General features: G+C 33.2%; 2 protein-coding genes across 3 annotated transcripts in view; one reads left to right on the top strand and one right to left on the bottom strand.

Annotated features, from left to right (window-relative positions):
- Positions 1-14,246: 14,246 nt before the first annotated feature.
- Positions 14,247-17,764, bottom strand: LOC111397709 (protein LIKE COV 1-like). The gene is made up of 6 exons (XM_023024707.1): positions 17,565-17,764; positions 17,089-17,141; positions 15,656-15,765; positions 15,203-15,370; positions 14,900-15,124; positions 14,247-14,689 (listed from the first exon to the last, which is right to left on the bottom strand). The coding sequence occupies exons 1-6, from the start codon at positions 17,724-17,726 to the stop codon at positions 14,583-14,585; spliced, it is 825 nt and encodes a 274-aa protein (XP_022880475.1). The 5' UTR covers positions 17,727-17,764; the 3' UTR covers positions 14,247-14,582.
- A 2,661-nt stretch (positions 17,765-20,425) lies between these two features.
- LOC111397242 overlaps positions 20,426-21,791 on the top strand; it is a 3,960-nt gene continuing 2,594 nt past the window's right edge. Inside the window, exon 1 of one of the 2 annotated variants that reach the window (XM_023024065.1) lies at positions 20,426-20,525. In XM_023024065.1, the coding sequence (XP_022879833.1) occupies positions 20,511-20,525 (15 nt within the window). In that variant the 5' untranslated portion in view covers positions 20,426-20,510. The remainder of the gene's footprint in view (positions 20,526-21,791) is intronic. The other variant, XM_023024064.1, reaches the window with a different exon arrangement.

Here is a 21,791-nt window from a genome sequence, read left to right as displayed (position 1 = left end):
GAATGACTTGAACCAGATTCATCCTCTGTTAAACTTGTTACATATGCCTGCTAAAGGTTGCAAATTTGGTTAAAGAAACAGCATTCAAAACAAACTGATGGACATTTGGTATACCAATAACAAAATGATCGAACTTCATATGGTGACTGATTAAAAAATATAGAGCCCACAGATAGTTCCAATCTGAAAATCACCATTTTCCTACCAGCCTAGCAACTAGGCAATACACTAATATGCACTCATTCATAATTCCAAACTAAGAAACATTTGATAGATACACAGAAACTTCAAACGTCGACATCTAAAACTAGTTCAGAAAATCATACCGGCCTCTTTCCTTTCTTATCACATTCTGCATTTGCATTTCATTTGCGTATTGTCACAGTTATCTCCACGTCTTTTTCTTGAGTTAATCGGCACATCGTTTTGAACATGCAAGAGACGTTGTTTTCTAATTTGGTAGACACATGATTACTGAAGGAGTTGTCAACGGAACTTGATTCACCAGACGTTTCACCCTTTTTGACCCACTCCCAAAATCCGCAATTTTTGCTACAATACTTGAACAATTTACCTTTGTTCTAGTGTTCTTGACCACCGCAAAATACTTCACATATGCATCTTTACACCACGGGCAAGGGACCTTATTTTGGCAATCCGCAAAGATGTGACCACTTTTTCTACATCCATGGCAAACTCCATCGTTTTGTCCTGTCATTGTAAATTGCAATAAACACATTCAGTGACGCATAAAATGTGGCTTTATCAAACTGCAATACACACATTCAGTACATATTCAGTGACGCATTCTTGCAGTAATACAATGCAATTCTTGCAATACACATTCAGGCATGTATGTGATACAATGAAGATCAAATTAATTTTCAAATGCAATTCTTGCATTGACCAAAATCTCAGAACCTAAAATTAATTTTTTTTCAAATGCAATTCTCATAAGCATTTGTGATACAAAGAATCTTAGAATGTACGTCAACTTCAAATGCTTCTTGTAGTGACCAGGCGTGTATGTGATATAAAAAATCTCGAATTTTGGGTTCTTACTGAAAATTCAAAAATTACACAAATTTTATATGTCGTTCGAGATACCCATGTAAACTGCATGTAAACTAGCTTTGACATACTCACGTAATCTACATATCGCAAGCACCTAATTTACCTGCCGATTTCACTGGAGAAGACTGTTGTTATAGCTTCGGAGGTCGAAGGAAACTACTGAGATAAATCGGACAACTGTAATTTCTTGGACTCTGGTTACGGCGGCGTTGAGTTCTACGCTGGAAGAGGAAAAGGATGAAGATAGGACGGAGAGAAGAGATGGAGCATCGATCGCCTTTGAATTGCTTCTCAGGGCTTTGTCTGAGAATTGGGGAAATACAATGGGTTGGGCCGGGTCTTGTCATTTCATTTTATTCATTTTTTTTCCACCTCACTCTGTCATCCGGTTCTGTATGAGTAGTAGTTTTGTTATTTAAAACCCATCCAAAATGACAATCTCACCCCACATCTTCCATCACATTTTCTGAATCCTGCCATTTCTTGATGAATCTTTTCCTTCTCACTAATTCAACTTCATTATGCAGATCACATTTCAAATCAGAAAATTACTCATCTTCACCATTCTCGACTAAATAGAGCAGCAACGAGAAATTTGAATCTAAAAGCGTCAATTTTCATCTCATACAAAACAAACGTAATTGTTCATAATCAAAATCTTTTACTAGGATTCAAACCAAATTGAAATAAATTAAATTAATATAGGGCATACAATTGAAGACTAATCCATCAGAAACACTGCCATAATAGGGCTTCTTTGTTTTTCTTCTTAATAATAACACACTAAACTTAACCCCCAATTTTTTGAGATCGAGCTCGATCTCCAAATTGTCTATTTGATTTAATTTTTCCTCCCATTTGACGTGAGCGTGTATATTATATACACATGTGCGTGTACGTATTTGATAATTTTGACGCTCAGATCTCGACAATTTTGGTTGCTTTTACCAACGAATTTTCCTTCATGATGGCCTCTCGTCTAGTAGCCTTGTAATCTCCAAAACACCCTTTTAATTTATCATCAATTCACACTCGCCATCCCAGATTGACATCTAGCAATATGTCAGGGCAATACATGTGACGGGAAATATCACGTGGTATGACAAAACCAAACTCGTTTGTTTACCGTGAAACTATAATCCCTTCGTCAATATGATCCGATCAATTACGAGATATGGAATTGTATCAATCCCGAATATCGATCATATCTTTCACTCCACTATTAAGTCAATATAAGTCGAAAACTCATTTTCGACTTATGAGTACACCTTGGCCAAGGATTTCATTATCGACTTAATTGAATGAAACGCAGATCATAATCTCCTACTATCTAAGAGTGACTAATCCTTTATTGGTCAATCACAACCTTCATACGATTCTTGACGTACCCGAACGATGTCGTATCAGCGGCCCTTCGCAGAGCAACATCCAACACTGCCAAAGTATGACTGTCCTCATATAAGGTACCATGACGACCTCAAGTCTAAGGACCAATTCCACTACCGAACGTTAGAGATTAACCACTGACACTCAGATAGTTATCCATGTGGAATCTCTCGACGAGTCTCCAATGTTTAGTTCTATAACAAAACATCCACGTGTCATTTAAGTGTCACCACACTTTACTTGTGAGATCAGCTACTTACTTCACAAGTGAGAAATGCCATATGTGATGGTCTATCTGTAATAACGATATCCGTATCTCGTTATTAGACGATTTAAGATTCAGTCAGATGTAATTTATATCTCACAATCACAACTCCTTGTGATTAACAAATTACGAAAATTTGAATCTACGGACTCTATTATATATTTAATTGTCTATTAATTAAATAATAGATCTGCCATTAAATTGTATTAATTATATATACAAGTATTTATGTCCAAAGTTGATTGGACTTAGGGCATAATACTTAAAAACTCCCACTTGCACTAGATCCAATCACTTATGTATCTAATATCATAAGTCTTCATGACGATCATGTTTATACTACGACAACTCTTTGTCAGTGGATCTGCAATATTGTTAAATGTGGGAATTTGTTCTTCTCTTTACGTCATTTCTATGTATTATTTATTTGATGAGATTATATCGACTTAATACATGTTTGGATCATTGATGAGACCTTAGTCCCTTTGCTTTCGCAATGGCTCTATTGTTATCACAATACAATGATATGTGATTAACAATATCAGGAACTACTCCAAGTTCATTTATGAACGTCATGATCAAAATTGCAACTCTTTGCTACTTTTGAAGTAATCATGTATTAGGTTTCTACTATTGAATCAATGGTTGCTTTACGTTTGGAACCTTTCCAACTCACCGTTTAAGAGTAAACCAATTTCTCCACATAAAATCCTCTCAATATTTTATATTGATTGGGACGAATTAAGCAACCTTCTAGATCTCTCTCTATAGATCAAGTTGTTTCTCACATATCGTTCATGAATAAATCTTTTAACAACCATTATTTCAACGATTGAAATATAAGGATGTCATTTTCTATGATATTAGGAATACGACAATGCTCCCACTATCTTCTTGTAAACACACAATTCGTCTTCAAATTTGATAAAATCAAACACTTTGACTTTTCTATCAAATCGAAGATTTCAACTCCATAGAGATTTATCATAACCTTTAGTTACAATATGCAACTATTGCAAATACAATCCGAATGAACTTCAGCAAGGCCACAAGAGAAAGGTTTTACCAAGGTCTACACTTAACCTTTGCTTCTAGCCTTGCTTTGTATATATGGATATTCACATCCACATCGACCCTTCCCTTGTAAACTATTTACAAAACCTTATGGGTTTTATTCCAACAAGAGGTTCGACCAAAGTTCAAACCTTGTTCACATACGCCCAATTCATCTCGAGTATCATGGCCTCTTGCTGTCTCTTTTAAGTCAACACCTGATTTTATTTTGTTGCAACTAGCAGGTTCATTATCCTGGATCACTAATACCTGATTAATGATCATGGATTCGCACCTTCTTGAAGGTCCAATGATCCTACTAGATTCACATAGAGCTGTCATGTCCTCAAGAGTCTTTACTTCCTGATATAAAGTATGTCCCATATCTGATATGGGATCAAACTCGAATTTATCTACTTGGTTAACTATATCTGTGGACTCTTGAACTCTTTCAAATTCTATTTTACTCCCACCGTCCTCTCCTAGAACTTTCTTCATGATAATAGAATTAATATTCAAATGTCTGCTTTGAATATCCCCACAAATACGTATTTATCAGATTTGGTGTTAAACTTATACGATTCAAGGCGCTTCAAATAAGTATCATGGCCCCAAACTTTCATATAAGATAAATTGGAACTATTGTCTTTCCATAATTCGTATGGAGTTTTGTTAACCAATTTAGATGGGACATGATTTATTGTATTGCACACTGCAATCAATACATGACCCCAAAATAATTTTAGGAGATTTGCATGACTTGTTATTAATCGCATTATATCTAATAGTTAACGATTCCTCCTTTTAGATACACCACTATGCTGTAGTGTATGTAGAGGAGTCCACTGCAAGAGAATCTCATTCTCTCTTAGATAATCTAAATTTTATCTTTAAAATACTCTCACTTGATCGTATCTTAATGTGAGGGTATTTTTACCTATTTGTTTCTCTACTTTTAGTTTGAATCCCTTGAACTTTTCAAAAGTTTCATTTTTGAGTTTTCATCAAGTATCCATGATCATTGATGAAATAAGAGAAATATTACCTGACATTGATTGACATGAATCCATATGCATCACTATGCATTAGACCAGTAATTATGCTGACATTTCTTCTTTTCAAGTAAAAGAAGATTTGGTCACTGTGCCAGACATATATAATTTGTACTTGTCAAAATCAATTAATCCCAAGTATACATCTTTATATAACTTTGAAATTACATTTCATCTAAATGACAAAGTCTGTCATGCTAGATTTTGGTAATAATTAGATTATTGCATTTATGCCTTTTAATTTCTATACTCATTATAGAATCCTTAGTATGAATATAAACATCATTTTGTAATTTACCATAATCATTAGGATCTTTATCAAAATAAACAAGAACAACTATTGTCCTTAACATTAAAAAAATTCATGTCCGAACATGAAATTCATTTTAATGTTCCAGCTATGGTTGGTATAAAGCGACGTTTCTTTAATTCCAATACTAAACCAAAAGGCAATGGCAAGATGTATATTCATACAGGCAATGCAGCAACATTTGTTCATCTCCAACGTGTATGGCAACTTCTCCGTTCGCAGTGGTCTATTTCCTTTTAGTTTCTCCATATTTGTATAAACATGAGATTTACATCTGGTATCAAATACCTAAGAAACTAGTGAAGTAGACGTAATCCACGCAATATTCTTCCAATGACCTTTCATTCTATAATGAAACCAAGGGTCATTAGACTTGGCATTGTCCTTCGCTTTGACGGTCTTAACTATATTGGACGCTTTCACAAAGCTCTTTAGACTTCCTCTTAATATCTTTAGAGGAATCAATGACTTGCCCACTACTAACTTTGATGTTGGGCTTAACAGTCTTAAGCATACTAAGCAACTCAATAATTGTGCATTTGAGTTTATTGACATTAAATTCATAATTAGTTGTGAATAACTTTCTCTGACATAGATTGCAGAACCAAGTCACTACTTAGTTCATGGTTTATGATTGAACTCAATTGAGACATTTCTCCACGTCAATCATCTTCACTGTCTAAGCATCGATTGAAGGTTACTCTGTCATTCTGCACTGGTATTGTTGTTTGAAAGTCTCATATCCTTCCACACATGATTATTATCATACAACTTTTTGTAATGAAGAATTATGTGTTAATATCTATACTCTCAAGTTGTTTTTGTAACTCAGTGACTTAGTTGCAAGCATCACATGCGTGCAATACTATCTCATCACTATGTTTACTATAGTAGCCACATTTTTCTTAGTTGAGTCGTCATCAAGTGTTACTGGAAAATGGTTACTTAAGGACAACTAATTTTCTCATGCCTGAGAACAATTCTCAAATTGCAGTGCCAATCAAGAAGATTTAATTTGGTTGTTGGCATCCAATATGCCTCTCAAATATACATGGTTACTCACGATTCAATAAATATAAATGACTAAAAAGGAAAGAATAATATATAAAATGCATCAATTAATTTAACATGGACTTTTATTAAATTAATTATGCTCCCACTGTTTAAATAAAATTTATGACCCTCTTATATAAATTTATGGAGTCCATGCTTGACTCCCAGTGGGCTGGGATCCCATCTATTATATTAAGACCTTGAGTGTACTCAACAAGCCCTAATATAACATTTGGGTAGATACTATTATCAATTGTATCTCCATACAACTCCCAGTGGGCTGGGATCCCATCTATTATCAATTTATCTCCTTGAGTGTACTCAACAAAAGATGAATTTTAGTTAAGTCGAACCCATCATTCAGAAATATCTAATATTTCATAGTGTCAACATATCCCTAATAGACCAACCTTGAGTGTACTAAAATAGTTGAGACGATTTGGGACTCTGATTTTTCACTATAATGATGGAAGGCAATTATAAATGTGACTTAATATTTTATGAAGGGATTTTGCATTCAAAAGTCTCATCAACAACAATACAATCATATATATATTATTATACATCTACCATGCAAATAAATATATATATAATATAATATAATATAATAGTGTGGATGATAATGAACATTTACTATCTTGTCTTCTCGAACCATAAGGAAGACTAGTTGGTCAATTTCTATGGGGTATAGCATTGAATAGTATCCATGCACAATCTCCATGGTCTCCTCCTCTTCTTGTCTCTTCAATTAGTCCAGTTGCAACCTGTATCCTATACTAGTTGGCACGCAGGCCTAAATGAAATTGGACTCGCAGGCCCACAGCAATAACAATAATAATAATGGACTCACAGGTCCAAAAATGATCAAGAGCTAACAGGCCCAAAAAAATTAAGAGCTCGTAGGCCCATAAAACGACAAGAATAAAAATTAACCATTCAACACATCCATATAGTCGAGTCCATAATCGTCCACTAATAATACATTCACCACATAAATATATGTATATATAATATCTAATATCTAATATTATATTCTAACATGTTTCAAGTTTCTAGCAATTAAGTTTGTCTAAACACTTTTAGACAAATAGATCGGAACAATTAAATAATTGATTAATTAATCATATTAATCAATTATTTAATTAGCGGGCTTGTTTAATTAAAATCAAATTTTAATTAAATACCGAATTAGAGTCCAACTCTAATTCAACAATTATAGGGCAAGATTAATTAATTAAAATCAAATTTCAATTAAATATCAAATTAGAGTCTAACTCTAGTTTCAAAACTTAAGGCGGTTGAATTTAATTAAAATCAAATTTTAATTAAATAACAAAATTAGAGTTCAACTCTAATTCCCAGATTTTAGGGCGAACATGTTTAATTAAAATCAAATTTTAATTAAACATAAATAGAGTCTAACTCTAATCTAAAATAAAATAAAATTTTAGGACAACACAATTTAATTATGTTATATTATAATCCAATTCTAATTTCAAAAATATCTTCGGGTGAAAAATTAATTAAAATCGAATTTTAATTAAGTCCTTAAATTAGAGTCCAAATCTAATTTAAATTGAATCAATATTTTAAATTAGGATAACACTCCTAAATAAAATAAAATTCAATTAGGGTAAAAGTTTAATATTTAAGTTAAAATCCAGTTTTAACGAAAATATAAAATATCGTCAATTTTTAAATAAGATTTTAATTTGGGTCAAAATTAAAAGTCTAGCCAAAATAGGTCAAAACCCATTTAAAAATAATTTTAACACCGTTTTAAATTTCAAATTCAAAACCATTTTAAAAGTTGCAATTTGACCCATGTTTTAAATTAATAGCTAGTCCTTTCAATTTTGTAAATTGTATGACTGGCTCTCCATTTAAAAATTGCAGAATGACCCTTTTCAAAAATTACAACCAAGGGCCTTCAATTTCATTATTTGTATCACAGGTGCCCGTCACCAACAAACCAACAAACCCTAAAAACCCTAAGATAACACCTGCGCCGCCTCTTCAATTCGAGGCGAGAGATGCCGCTCTCATGCGGCATCACCTCGCTGCTGCCCTTGCGCCTCTGCCGTTCGCAACTCTTCCCACCCGGTCCAACAGCAGCCACGAACCCCGACTATAGCACTTACTATCGCGACATGCAGTGACGTGCGACGTCGCTGCACCTTGGGCAAGCTGTCTTGCGTCTCCTCACGCGCGACAGGGCACCGAGCCGCCATCGCCGACGGCCATGGCTGCTTCCGGGGAATCAAGATCTTTTATCTTATTTTTATTTTTCGATCCAAAGAATTTTCTTTCAAAACAATTTCGAATATTAAAATAATTTTCGAAATTGCTAGATTCAAGAAAAACATGATAAATCAACTTTTGATTTCAATGATATGTAAATCAATTACTAACAAACACAAAGTAGACTCTGATACCACTATTGAGAATCTACTTATACATGCACAGCGGAAAATTAAAATTATTTCAATTCCCACCGAGGATCCCTTTGTGTTTAGATAGAAATCGTAATAAAGATTGTACCTTTGAAGAATTCTGGAAACCTTTTGCTTTTCTTTTCGTTCCAGCAATCTTGATTCGCCACCCACAACTGTCCAATTGTCCAGCCTTCAATGGTGATCCACACAGAAAACAAGATTGCAGCTACCAGGGTTTTCCTCTTGTGCCAGCAAGAATAATGAAAACCATATGGACCTCAAACCCTATCCATGTATTTATATAAACTCAAACGGGATCGACCCGGTCCAATATTTAATTAAACCCGGTCCGTGAATTAATTAATCCAATTAATTAATTCAGGAATATAAATAACAAATCCAATTAATTAATTTATCCAACGATTGTTAAATTAACCAATTGGCAATTTGCAATCTTCCAATTCTCTTTTGTGTGCGACCTATTAGATTCCCGACCACGATACCTAACGATGTGAAATATTATTTTGATCTAATCAAAATTGATAAATTAAAACACCTTTTTAATTTATCATCAAATCACACTCGTCATCCCAAATTGACATCTAGCAATGTGTCAGGACAATACATGTGACGAAAAATGTCATGTGATATGACAAAATCAAACTCGTTCGTTTACCGTGAAACTATAATCTCTTCGTCAATATGATCCGATCAATTACAAGATATGGAATTGTGTCAATCCCGAATATCGATCATATCTTTCACTCCACTATTAAGTCAATATAAGTCGAAAACTCATTTTCGACTTATGAGTACACCTTGGCCAAGGATTTCGTTATCGACTTAACTGAGTGAAACGCAAATCATAATCTCCTATTATCTAAGAGTGACGAATCCTTTATTGGTCAATCACAACCTTTATACGTTTCTTGACGTACCCAAACGATGTCGTATTAGCGGCCCTTCGCAGAGCAACATCCAACACTGCCAAAGTATGATTGTCCTCATATAAGGTACCATGACGACCTCAAGTCTAAGGGCCAATTCCACTACCAAACGTTAGAGATTAACCACTGACACTCAGATAGTTATATATGTAAAATCTCTCAGCGAGTCTCCAATGTTTTATTCTATAACAAAACATCCACGTGTCATTTAAGTGTCACCACACTTTAACTTGTGAGATCAGCTACTTACTTCACAAGTAAGAAATGTTACACGTGATGGTCTATCCGTAATAACGATATCCGTATCTCGTTATTACTTACGACCACGGACGATTTGAGATTCAATCAGATGTAATTTATATTTCACAATCACAACTCCTTGTGATTAACAAATTACAAAGATTTGAATCTATGGACTCTATTATTTATTTAATTGTCTATTAATTAATAATAGATCTGCCATTAAATTGCATTAATTATATATACAAGTATTTATGTCTAAAGTTGATTGAATTTAGGGATAATACTTACTCTTTGTACTCCTATGTATCTAGTGAACCGATCATTGGTTAAATATAAGATTATTAGTGCTTATAATTTCTTGAACCCCTATGCATCTCGTGAACAAGATCCAAAGCCTGTGCTAAGCAAAGGTCACAAACTAATGCTACCGCAAATACTATTTTTTCGATCAATGCAGTCTTGACGGAAAACGAGAAGAGGGATAAGCTTAGTGGCTTTGATAAGAAAAGTATTATTGATGTTGCCAAGGGGAAAAGGGACCTGTGGCGAGATGGCTGAAGAGGTCCTATGAGCATGAGTGATGAGATTAATATATAGAGCTTAACTTTTGATAAAGACAAGAAACATTGTCATGTTAATAAAGAAAGAACATTAATGTTTTGGTAGATTTTGTACAAAACTATAGGAGTTATCTATATGTTCAAAACAGAAATGTACCTTGTATTATACTAATCACAATCTTGTATGAGTCAAAATGAAAACAAAGGAAGTAAATAAACAAAATTTTCAAACTTTATCGTTTACCAAAGAGAATAAATGCTTTCATTTGGACAAAACAAAAACAAAACACACTAAAATTCAAATGAAACCGTTTCATTAGAACCTACCTTCTCGAAGAGACGTGCTCCTTAAGGAAAATGCTAGCTAGTTGAAAATTTCGAATAAGAATATCGTTACTGTATTTCTACATGTAAACATTGGAGAAGAGCATTACCAAGTAGGCGAAGAAAATCATGACCAATACTGTGATTGGTGATATTAAAACGAATATGTTCATGATTATAGGAAATTAATATACATGATAAAGGACCACTTGTCACAGTTGCAAAATAAGAGCGTCTAAAAGCCGTAAATTTAATAGAAAAACAGAGAGAAAGATTGATACAAGAATACCGATTCTGCCAAGTGAGATTCAGTAAGCAAAAAGGCCATAGAAGTCGAGCGTTGCGTGTTTTGAATTTTGCCTTTCTTCTTTCTTTAGGGTTTGGTTTGGTCTCGTCATTAGTACCCGGGGGGCGGGGGGGGTGAGGAATATGGGGCGGGGAGGGGGGGGGGGGGGGGGGGGGGGGGGGGGAGGGGAATCAAATTTTATAAGGGAGATATTTATGATGAACAGTTTGAGAAAGGATATTTATTAAACAAATAAGTTCTTATGTTTGGACAAACATTTCGAATCGAATCGAGCAGTTCTTCTTAAATTAAATATCCGAACGAGTATCTGAATCAAAAATCGATGGGTTCGATTCGATTCTTGGTGCTTGATCAAAAATCGAATATCTCTAATTTTTTTAATTAATTTATTTTAAATAAGTCAAATTATTTTTTTATAAATAAATTTGTTAACTAGTTAATTTAGCAAAAACTCAACAATATGATTTTTCTATTTCTAATTTTCGGTTCAAAATCAATTTAGTCAAATTGACCTAAATTTTATCTAAATCTGATACTTTACCTTAGTGTCATTTCTATCGTTCCGGAGAAATCAAATTGAAACTCGATAACGTCTCTCTTAATTTTTATGAGCTCGCTATCTTCATCTTCCAGTGATTTTAACAATCAAATCTATGAATAACTCAACAAAGAGAGTTACAAAAAGTCATATAAGATTGGACTACGTTATTTTGTAAAAATTGAGATTGAACATATAATTAGTTGAATTAATGTACTTTTGTAAATATTAAATTTTTTAATTATAATATGAAACCTGAAAATCGAGCTGAACTGAACCGAACCCAACCAAATGGAATCAAACCCGAACGATTCCATAATTAAATTTGGACTAAATTGTTCCACTTACTAAATATTCGAAAATTTTGGGTCCAATTCGATTTTCGTTAAAATCGAACCGATTCGGATCATGTTCAACCCTATCAATTAGTAAACAGTAGCCGAAACCGAGGAATTTCAAGTGGGAAAACAATAACCCACAAATGAACAGTAATCTTGGCATTGCCTCTTTTAAAGAAAAAAGGTGATTTGTGGAAACTATCCAAAATGATCAATTCCATCAATTAAGTGGAAAGTAATGATTGTTTGTTCCAAGATACGAAGGTTAAGGACCATTTGCATAGCAACCTCATAGGTTATATACCATCTGCACAAATTCCCTTAAAAATGAAACCCAAATGCTTAATTTCACTATTTTTCATTAAGTTTATGTATAATTAAAACGAACCATGACAACATTTTTATTACTATCTCGGTCACTATGGTTATTAATCATTTCATGATTGGTCACTCAATTATCAAAGTTAACATAACGTGACATTCAGTGAGTTACCCGAAGCGTGCAATTTCGATATCTTGGATAAAATGTGTGGAGAATTACTTCACAAGTGCCGAAATTTCACCTAATTGGTTGTTTACTTTTATTTTTTGGCTGGATTATTCTTGTTGTACATTGGTGTGTACATAAGGGTGTCCATAATAGACACCTGACGTCCCCTTATTGGAGGGGGTGTCGGTGGACTAGGCGCCCCCTCCACTAGGGAGGCCCCTAGTGTCCATTATGGACACCCTTATGTACACGTCAATGTACGTGTAGCAAAGTTCTTTTTAAAGATGGTGTTAGTCTAAAATGGATTTGGGGATTTTATCAAACAAACAATAATTAGTGCAACTATAATTAATCGAGAAATTAATATCATTTAGTTGACCTTGACATTTAGACTTTAGAAGTAGAAAAATGTTTTTAGTTAATGTGAAGATTTATTTTATTAAGAAAATTTATGATTGAAAACAAGGATCAAATAAGGGGTATATATAATTAGATTTGAGAACTTAAAATATCAACAGAATATATGTGTGCATTCATCAAACTTTGTGAGGATCACGTATAAGACAATTTTACAAGAAGTCTCCCAAATTGATGAAAATTTCTACTCATCATCTCTTAATCAAAAAAATAAAAATTGATAAAGATCAAGAAATAAAAAAAAAATAAAAGAATTTCTTATGCCGGATTTAGTGGCTAAAAGATGAAAGTTCAAATGTTTTGGAAAAAAAATTTAAAACAACAGTATTAATAACATAAAGAAAGAGCATTTGTTCACCACACAAGGCAAAAAATAATGGTTGTACTATATATACATAATGGTTTACATATACATGATATTACTGAGATATGATTGGGTGAAAATTGCTTCGGCCAAATTAAAAAAAAAAAAAAAAACTTCCGACTATCTTTTGACATCTCATTTGTACGTAAACCGTTATTTAACTCCATCATATACAAGTAGCATTATTCAAAAAATAAATATACAGTTAAATTTCATTACTCTAGACTGAATTACCTCGAATGATATCAAATCAAAAATTTAATTTTCAAAATGAACAAAATTAAAGTACATCTACCTGAATGAAATCAAACCAAATTATAGTTACCGCTTTCTTCTCCTATGAAATTGATAGTTTGTGATCTAGGGCGAGGAATGATTATTAGACTAAGACACGAGAAAATGATAGAGAGATGGACTTTCGGATCTTGCAAAGAGGGATCGTTTATTTTCCTCTGACTTTCTCTCTCATTCACGGAGCGAAGAAAGCAAGCTAACTTGAAAACTCATCAGCTTGTCAATTCTTGGTGTAATACTCAATCATTTAAATTTACTCATAATCGTTATACATAAAATTTTCTGCCTACATTGTCTTTTGTCCATCACGCAGAGCCAAAATTGGATTGGATTGTGAAAACGTGTGATTGTAAAGTGAAAATCTTGTATGATGGTCAAAATCATTATATTTAAAAGACAACTATTAGGCGCTTGTCTGGGAGAGATTTTGGCCAAAAATCTTAATTCATTTTGTTTTTGGTATACAATAATTTGTTCAGTGAAGGTGGCAGAAACAATCGACTGAATTAATTAAAATGATCAATGTGCCCTTTCACGTTTAATTTCTTCTGCAGACAGGCATTTCTAGTATTTGTTGGGTTGTGCAATCGATAATGACTGCAGAAATGGGACATACCCTTGTGTCCAACTTTCAAAATGTTGATTAAAATCTTCACAAAATTGAAGCCAAACAGAGGCTAGATATGTGATAACATGTTAAAACGTCCCATTCCAAATAACTCAATGGTGATAACATATTTATACAAATCTAATTTGAAAGAAATTCATGTATGGTAAGAAAGAAAAAGAAAAGAAACCTGGCAATATAGCATAGGGGCCTATCCTATGCTGCATCATACAATTCTTATTGCATCATGTGGTAATCATTTCATGGTCTAAATATCTTTTTAAGCACAAAATTTGAGCTAGCAATTGAGACAACTAGCTAACAGCCTTAACTGAATAATTTTGAAAAACTACAAAGACAAACATATCAAAATACCTGGACTTGAAGAAAAGATCTCTATGAATTGAAGACCAGTACTCCAAGCTTTTCTAGTATGCAACTTAAAAGTTCTAACAATCCTATAAATTCGACTCAATGGTCGAGATGTTGGGAGTTTAGACTGTCAACATTTATAGATCTCGTTAGCTAATGTTGCGGTATTGCAAATTTCCCAACTCTTGGAGAAAGTAGGGATGGTGCATCTACAATAGTCAAAATCTTCGGAATTGACATGCCTCCAGAAATTACAATCTCTGCGCCAATAAAGAAAGTAGAAATAGTATTGCTAAGAGCATGTTTGGCTTTGCTTAAATAGAAAAGTCAGTTTTGTGAATAAAAGTTAACTTTGAAAATCATGCATGCAAAATAAGTGACTTATAAAGTATTTCTGACTTGCTTTTTGGCACAGCCATACATGTAACATAACAAGTCTAACATGCGATTAGTTTGGTTAAGATTCTTACCTATGCCTTCTCGAACAGAGAGATTAGGCCTCATGATATCCTTTGAATTAATGAGGAATATATCTCCAAGATAAAGGTGGTTGGTGGGCAAATAGACACAACAGAGCTCCTCAGCACCTGAATTTTTACGGAGAATAACGGTAGATGTAATGAAGCCAAGTGCATATTCTCCGATACGAGGGTGCTTTACAATGGCTACTTCCTTGAAGGCATGAGAATTCTCGTCTGGACAAGCGATCGCTATTACGATCATCAATAGGCACAGGAAATAATATAATTGTAGTTGATGGTAAATAGAATTACCTGGAGAAATTGCTGCACTAATTTGTTTTGAAGCAGCATAGATATAGCTCATAATCGGCATTTTTCTTATAAGCCATTCTCCCAATCCAAGAAGAGAGGCGCCCAACCACGACGACATGAATACTCCAACCAAGAAAATGAAAGTAATTGAGGTTATAAAACCAAGTCCTGTTAGAAATAACTTTCCAAAATTAGAAGCAGTTGCTATGTTAATAGGTACAAAGTGACATTACAATGGCAGTTCCTGAAGAGAGAACAAGAAAAATACAATATCCACTCATGGAAATTCGATTGTAAAGAGTGTTTGCTTATTGTTCCCTAGAGCGATTTAAATGACACTTCATACTTGTTCTTAAAGTACCGTGGGCAGAAAACGTAGTATTAGATTGCAGCCTTCATATAACTGTACGTCTGTGGAATAGACGCACAAGATCCAATGGTTAACGTACATACCAAAAGTTGTTATTCCCAGATGAGAATAGATCGGGGAGAAGAATCCATCGACGAAATGAATGAACCACCAAGTGGTATAGAATGTGATGGCTATGGGAAGTAAGATGACACTGCAAAAGACGTCAAATCAAATGTTGTAAAGAATGTTGCCAGTATACGAGGAAAGAAAAATAATTCCAAGAACAACCACCCCACAACACCCACCCTGCACAAAAGGAAAAAGAAGGCCAAGACAAAATTAATGATCTAAATAAAGCATTTATCTAATGTATTCACAATAAAATACTCAGTTCTTTATAGTGTGTAAATTAGCCAGGACAAAGAAGGCCAAGACAAAATTAATGATCTCAATAAAGCATTTATCTAATGTATTCACAATAAAATACTCAGTTCTTTATAGTGTGTAAATTAGCCAGGACAAAGAAGGCCAAGACAAAATTAATGATCTCAATAAAGCATTTATCTAATGTATTCACAATAAAATACTCAGTTCTTTATAGTGTGTAAATTAGCCAGGACAAAGAAGGCCAAGACAAAATTAATGATCTCAATAAAGCATTTATCTAATGTATTCACAATAAAATACTCAGTTCTTTATAGTGTGCAAATTAGCCAATAATGCGTCATCAGCCAATGTTTGACTCGTGTTTATACATTTTTATCAAGCTACTTTTTATTTACACATTTTGAGGGATCCACATGTATTATCCACTTATTTACCACTCATTTTTATCTATTTATAATCTATACTGTCTATACAAAACTCCCCAACATGAAGGCCAACTTTCAAATTCATTGTTAACTTCCCATTTCTGAGCTTTTTCCTCATTAAACATTAAACGTGAATATAGTAGATTGATGATTGTTTAGCATAGTAAGTCAATTATAATTAATGCTTCTGCTCGACGGTATTTATCGTCATCTTCTGACCAGTTAATGGTTAATTCACCAGTGGTATCAGTTTGCATAAAGTGAAACAAATAAATCCCCAGCTAAGTACATTGTCAAGAGAATATGTTTACTACAGGATATGAAGTGACAATCTTTTATTAAAATACTAGTTATTGCTTGTAACCGCTGTAGGTTATATAATTTATAATAGCTCCCTGTAACGGAGGTACTCAGGTAGAGTACCGTGTTTAAATTTTTCTCATGTGATGTTGGAGGGGAGGTGATAAGTCCCCCTTGTTTGTGTACTCTCTCTTATCGAATCTATGATCAGAATTCTGGCAAACCCCCACCTAGGCACGTGATGAATTCGATTAAAAAAAAGTTAGCTAACTTAAATTGATTTACGAGCTGCCAAAAATCAACCAATAAAAGTGTTTATGTTTCTGCGCATAAGAAAAATGCTAATTTCTTTGCAACAGTAATTGTAATATAGATCGTGGCCTGATATGCACATAATAAAGGGAAAAGCACGAAAAACTAACCATCCTGTCATGAACTTTTTCGAAGCCCAACTACGAATCACTTTGCAAAATGCCTGCAATGTGGAAATCTCTCGAGTCACCTTAAACAATCCTTCATTATACATGATAAATTCAACAGTGACTTAAAACGAACATAACAAATACACCTTCCAATCGCAGTAAATCACAAATTACACTCAACCAATTTTCTGCAGTATCGTATAATGTAGACTTACATTTATAATTTTCCTTTAAAATAATTCCAATAGAAACGATTCACCATAGAGGAAACGAACAACGTTAAAAACTGAACCGTAAACGCAGCTCTTAAATTGAACCCAACGATTAATCAGGGTTCCTCCGTTTAACTTTATTCACATTCAATTCAAGCGATGATCATATACATATGAATCAACAAATAATAAAAATAAAAATAGAATAACGTATATTTAATTTACGTGCATGCATTGCATAGGATAAGGAGGAGTAATTATGACCTCCTTGCCGGAGTGATGCGAGAGGGAGGCGGCGGATACAGCGGCGGGAGGAGAATCAGAAGGAGAAGAAGATTTGGAACATCCATTTTCTGAGATTGATAAGCTTCCCACAGGCAACGGTATAAGGCGTTCTAGATCTCTATCTTTCTCTCTCGTTCCCATCTTTTCCCCTTCCCTCAACCTTTTTCTCTTCTCTTTCACTCGCCAACCTCAATACAATAATAATACGTTAATTAATTACTCTTCTTTTTTATTTGATTATATTATAATATATTTGTTTAAAATGTGAAGCCTTAATTTTTTTTTTTTAGAAAAACAATAATGAAAAAAAAAGAGATAGTTAATTTCTAGCTTCCAATGACTAGAAAATTTATAAAATCAAACATTAATTTTAATCAAATATTTTGTAGCGTTCATAATTATTATTAACTTACTTACGTTTCATTTTTTTTTTCCAAAGAAAGAAAGGTCATATTCCGGTTCAAATATTGGATATTCCTTTATTAATAATGGACTAGTTGCCGTAGACGTGCAACGTTTCATATTTCTTTGCCAATCATATTAGCAAATAAAAATGCTACAAGTATTTCTTGATTTTAAAAGTTGATGTGGTCTAGTTCGATCTAATTTCGAAAAGAGTTATGAAATTATTAGAAATGGAATCATTGATTCCATATCCAACTACAGAATCAAATCGAAATTGTACCAATCGATTCTGGTTTCGTTCTGATCTGGTTCTTTATATTTAAAGTATAAAAATTAAAATTACTTATCAAATTGAAAAATAGATAAAATAGAGTATAGAAACCTAACTTATAGTTGTTGTAATATAACAATATAAAAAACAACTAAACAAGACAACAATAAAAAAAAAATCCACTCAAAAGACTCAATATCAACTAATAGCCAATAGGGACATAAAAAAAATAAATGATTAAAAATATATTGTAGGCGTAAAATCCAGATCAAATATTAATTTTTAAGAAAATTTATACAACAATATATATTAAAAAACTGTATGTAATATTTATAATCTAATTATCTTCAATAATCTTCGATGAAGTGATCTAGATTCTGATGATCGACCACTTTCGAAAACAAAGAAAAAATTTGAGTTCCTACGATAGATTGAATTAAAATTACATTTTTTTCATATTGGAGTTGCATTAAAACTATGAATTTTTGGAAAGTATTTATAAAATTATTTAAATTTAGATGTTATTACCCCTTATGTTTTGTTGAAGCATATGGAAAATGAAGTCAAATATATAGTGCATCTTAGTGCAATGCACAACGAAAAAGAACTTAGGGTAGCATCGGAAATCAAATTGAAAAGGAAACGAAGCCGAACCGACCAAGGGAAAAAATGCTCCCCCTACTCGATGTATTGAATACCGTTGAGATTAAGAAATATTTTTAAATATATTTGAATAATTTTATAGAAGTGCTTTGATCAATTATAATATCTTTTAGATTAAACTTTTATAGCAAGGAGCATTTAGCAAAGCAAAGTAAGGGAGGTTATGTTCGATCCATTTGTTATAAAATGTACAGTAAATTCATCACTAACGGTAACACAGTTGTTGAAGGCAATGCATAATTACGGCCATTAACTTAGTTTAATCCAAAAAGAATTGCTTAATATACAAACGGTGACCAATCTCATTGGTCATATGTTCGTAACTTCAAAAAAATTTTAGCAATCCATCGGAATCATTCCATACTATACATCTTTTTAAAATCAAAATCACACTCACAATTTTCAAGTCTTCTCATCATTTTCCACAAAGGATTTATCTATTTGTATAAAATTTTTATCGTAATTGTATACAGATGTCGTGGTGGCAACAAATAATTGACTGCAAAAACTGTTTTCTATCACTGTCATCTAATTCTATCAAAATTTAGGTAAGTTTTTCTGTACACATAACATGCTCCTTTCTCAAATGCCACACTGAAAACGACCTGAATATTCCAACAAGGGTATCGTACTCAATTTTTCTAGAATTGGACCTCGAATGCTAATGTCAAAAATAGTGACTCAAATTAGAAGTTCATTGCTTTTGACAAAACCTATTAACCACATCATCCATAGTACTCCACAAAAGTTGTGGCATGTCTATTATACGATATACTGCATCCAATTGCACGAAATTGGTGCACCTTTGTCTTCTTCCACTCAGCCATACGAGTCCAATAACCTCAACGTACCCCTTCTCAACAATATCGTTTAAGGAGAACAAACCCATTAAGAAATAATAATAATAAAAATAAAAGAACACTACTATGCCCCCGTTTGGCCTCCATTTTTTAGAAGTGAAAATGGTTGGAATAGTATTTTTTTGAAAAATGAGAGGGTTGAAAAAGAATGAAAAGTTTTTAATTTGCGTATAATATTATTTTATGGAAGATTGTGTGGATGAAAATGGGAAAAAAATGAAATGTAATGTAATGAAATTTAATGGGGGCCAAACAGGAGCTATATATCATTCCAATTTAGTTGGTGTTAAGTAATACTCAATTGAAAGGTGAAATTAAGTGATAAAATTAATTATATTTCTCATTTAATACTACCTTAGTACCACCTATACTAATGTTTTAATACTAATGATGTTAAAGAATATTATTGTTATTCTCACATAAATATTTATAGGCTATTCTAAACGTAAATGAATTTTGTTACGTTGCCCGACCATTGTGAGAGTCGATCACCCAGCTATCAAAAAAATTCGAGCACGGGAAATTTATATTAGCATTTTTACATACAGTATTAAATATGAAGTCCTCGATTGGAAGTGATTAATACATGAAGGATAAAATTGCAACTAAAAAAAAGTTCAAGAAGCACAAGTATATTAATGAGCAATAATCGAGTAATTTGGTGAGGACCGTGAGGAGAAGAAAGTTGATTTTTGTGAAAGAAGCACAGCACTGGTATTGACAGCAATGAAAGATTACGAGGTAATCGTTCGTAAAACTCTTGTACAGTGAAACATAACCGATTAATATTCCTATCAATTTAATTCCCGTATTCAATTCGTTGATTGAGTTTTTCTTCCATAATCCATTCTCCGTTTTAAAAAGGAGTATTTTGGGGGAGGCATAGGTTAGGGGCAAGTAAACTGTGAAAGCTAATTAAGAATGAAAGGAAAATAAAAGCAGGGATTGATATTACGGGAGTTTCCAGCGTTCGATACTAAAATGTTAAAGATCAGAAAGGTTTCACTTGCTGATGATGTTATGATTTTTCGTTTTTGTTGCTTTTATCTATTTCCATTTGGTTGTCAAAGCACGTTGTATTTATGTTGGTTAGTATCTGTTGTTGATTTCCCGGATTTTAGAACGGCAGATTCAGGTCATTGCTTAAAATTCAACAGTGATTGGTCAAGTCTTTTAGATCGTATGCCACATATTGAATTGATTGGTTCAGTTTTGGAATCCTTGGGCATCTAGTGCAGGTAGAATATTTTGCTGATCGCCGAGTGTGATGGTCGGCCATTACCAACCATACCATTTACTTGGTCTATCTATTAACGAAATCTATGCCATAAGAGCATTACGTGCTAAGAAAAAATCTAACGAAACTGTAGAATTCAAGGCCTGATGTAGAGTGTAGAAGGCTCGATTTAGCAAAATAAGAGATGTAAGGTTAAGGTTTCTCGGAGTTGATGAGTACTTCTAAAATATCACACAAACATTTCCTTTAACCCAAAGGAATCAAAACCCTGTTTAGTCAGGTTTCTAAATGGAAAATAGACTGGATTTGAATATTTTTTATGTTGTGCACTGAACAAATTGGTTTAAAGATGTGGGAAATAATTAAGCGCGCTGAAATTTAAGAAGAATAATTATGGAAGACAACTAAGGAACATATGATCCCTTAGACATCACATATAGGAGTAGCTAGCATTACAGAGTCTCAAAAAATTTCTACTTCAACTCGGAGACTACTTTAAAAACAGGTGACCAGTCCTAAATAAAACTAACTTATTGCTCCAGATATGACTTACAAACATATCAAGGCTTAAAACAATCTGCCTCAAATTTTTACTATAGAATGTGATTTTGAAACTCTAATACCCTTTATTCAACTGACTGTATTAAAACCTGTGAAACTGGAATAGAAAGGAATAAAATTGTAGGGAAACCTAAGTTAGGACTGAAAAGAAAACTAACAACTAATCATCCGACACTCTAAATTTACTGCTTTCCAAATCATGTCAAATG

This window comes from Olea europaea, chromosome 7, assembly GCF_002742605.1.
Source record: "Olea europaea var. sylvestris chromosome 7, O_europaea_v1, whole genome shotgun sequence".
Taxonomy (NCBI): Eukaryota; Viridiplantae; Streptophyta; class Magnoliopsida; order Lamiales; family Oleaceae; genus Olea; species Olea europaea.
This window is presented reverse-complemented; position numbering and strand designations above follow the sequence as displayed.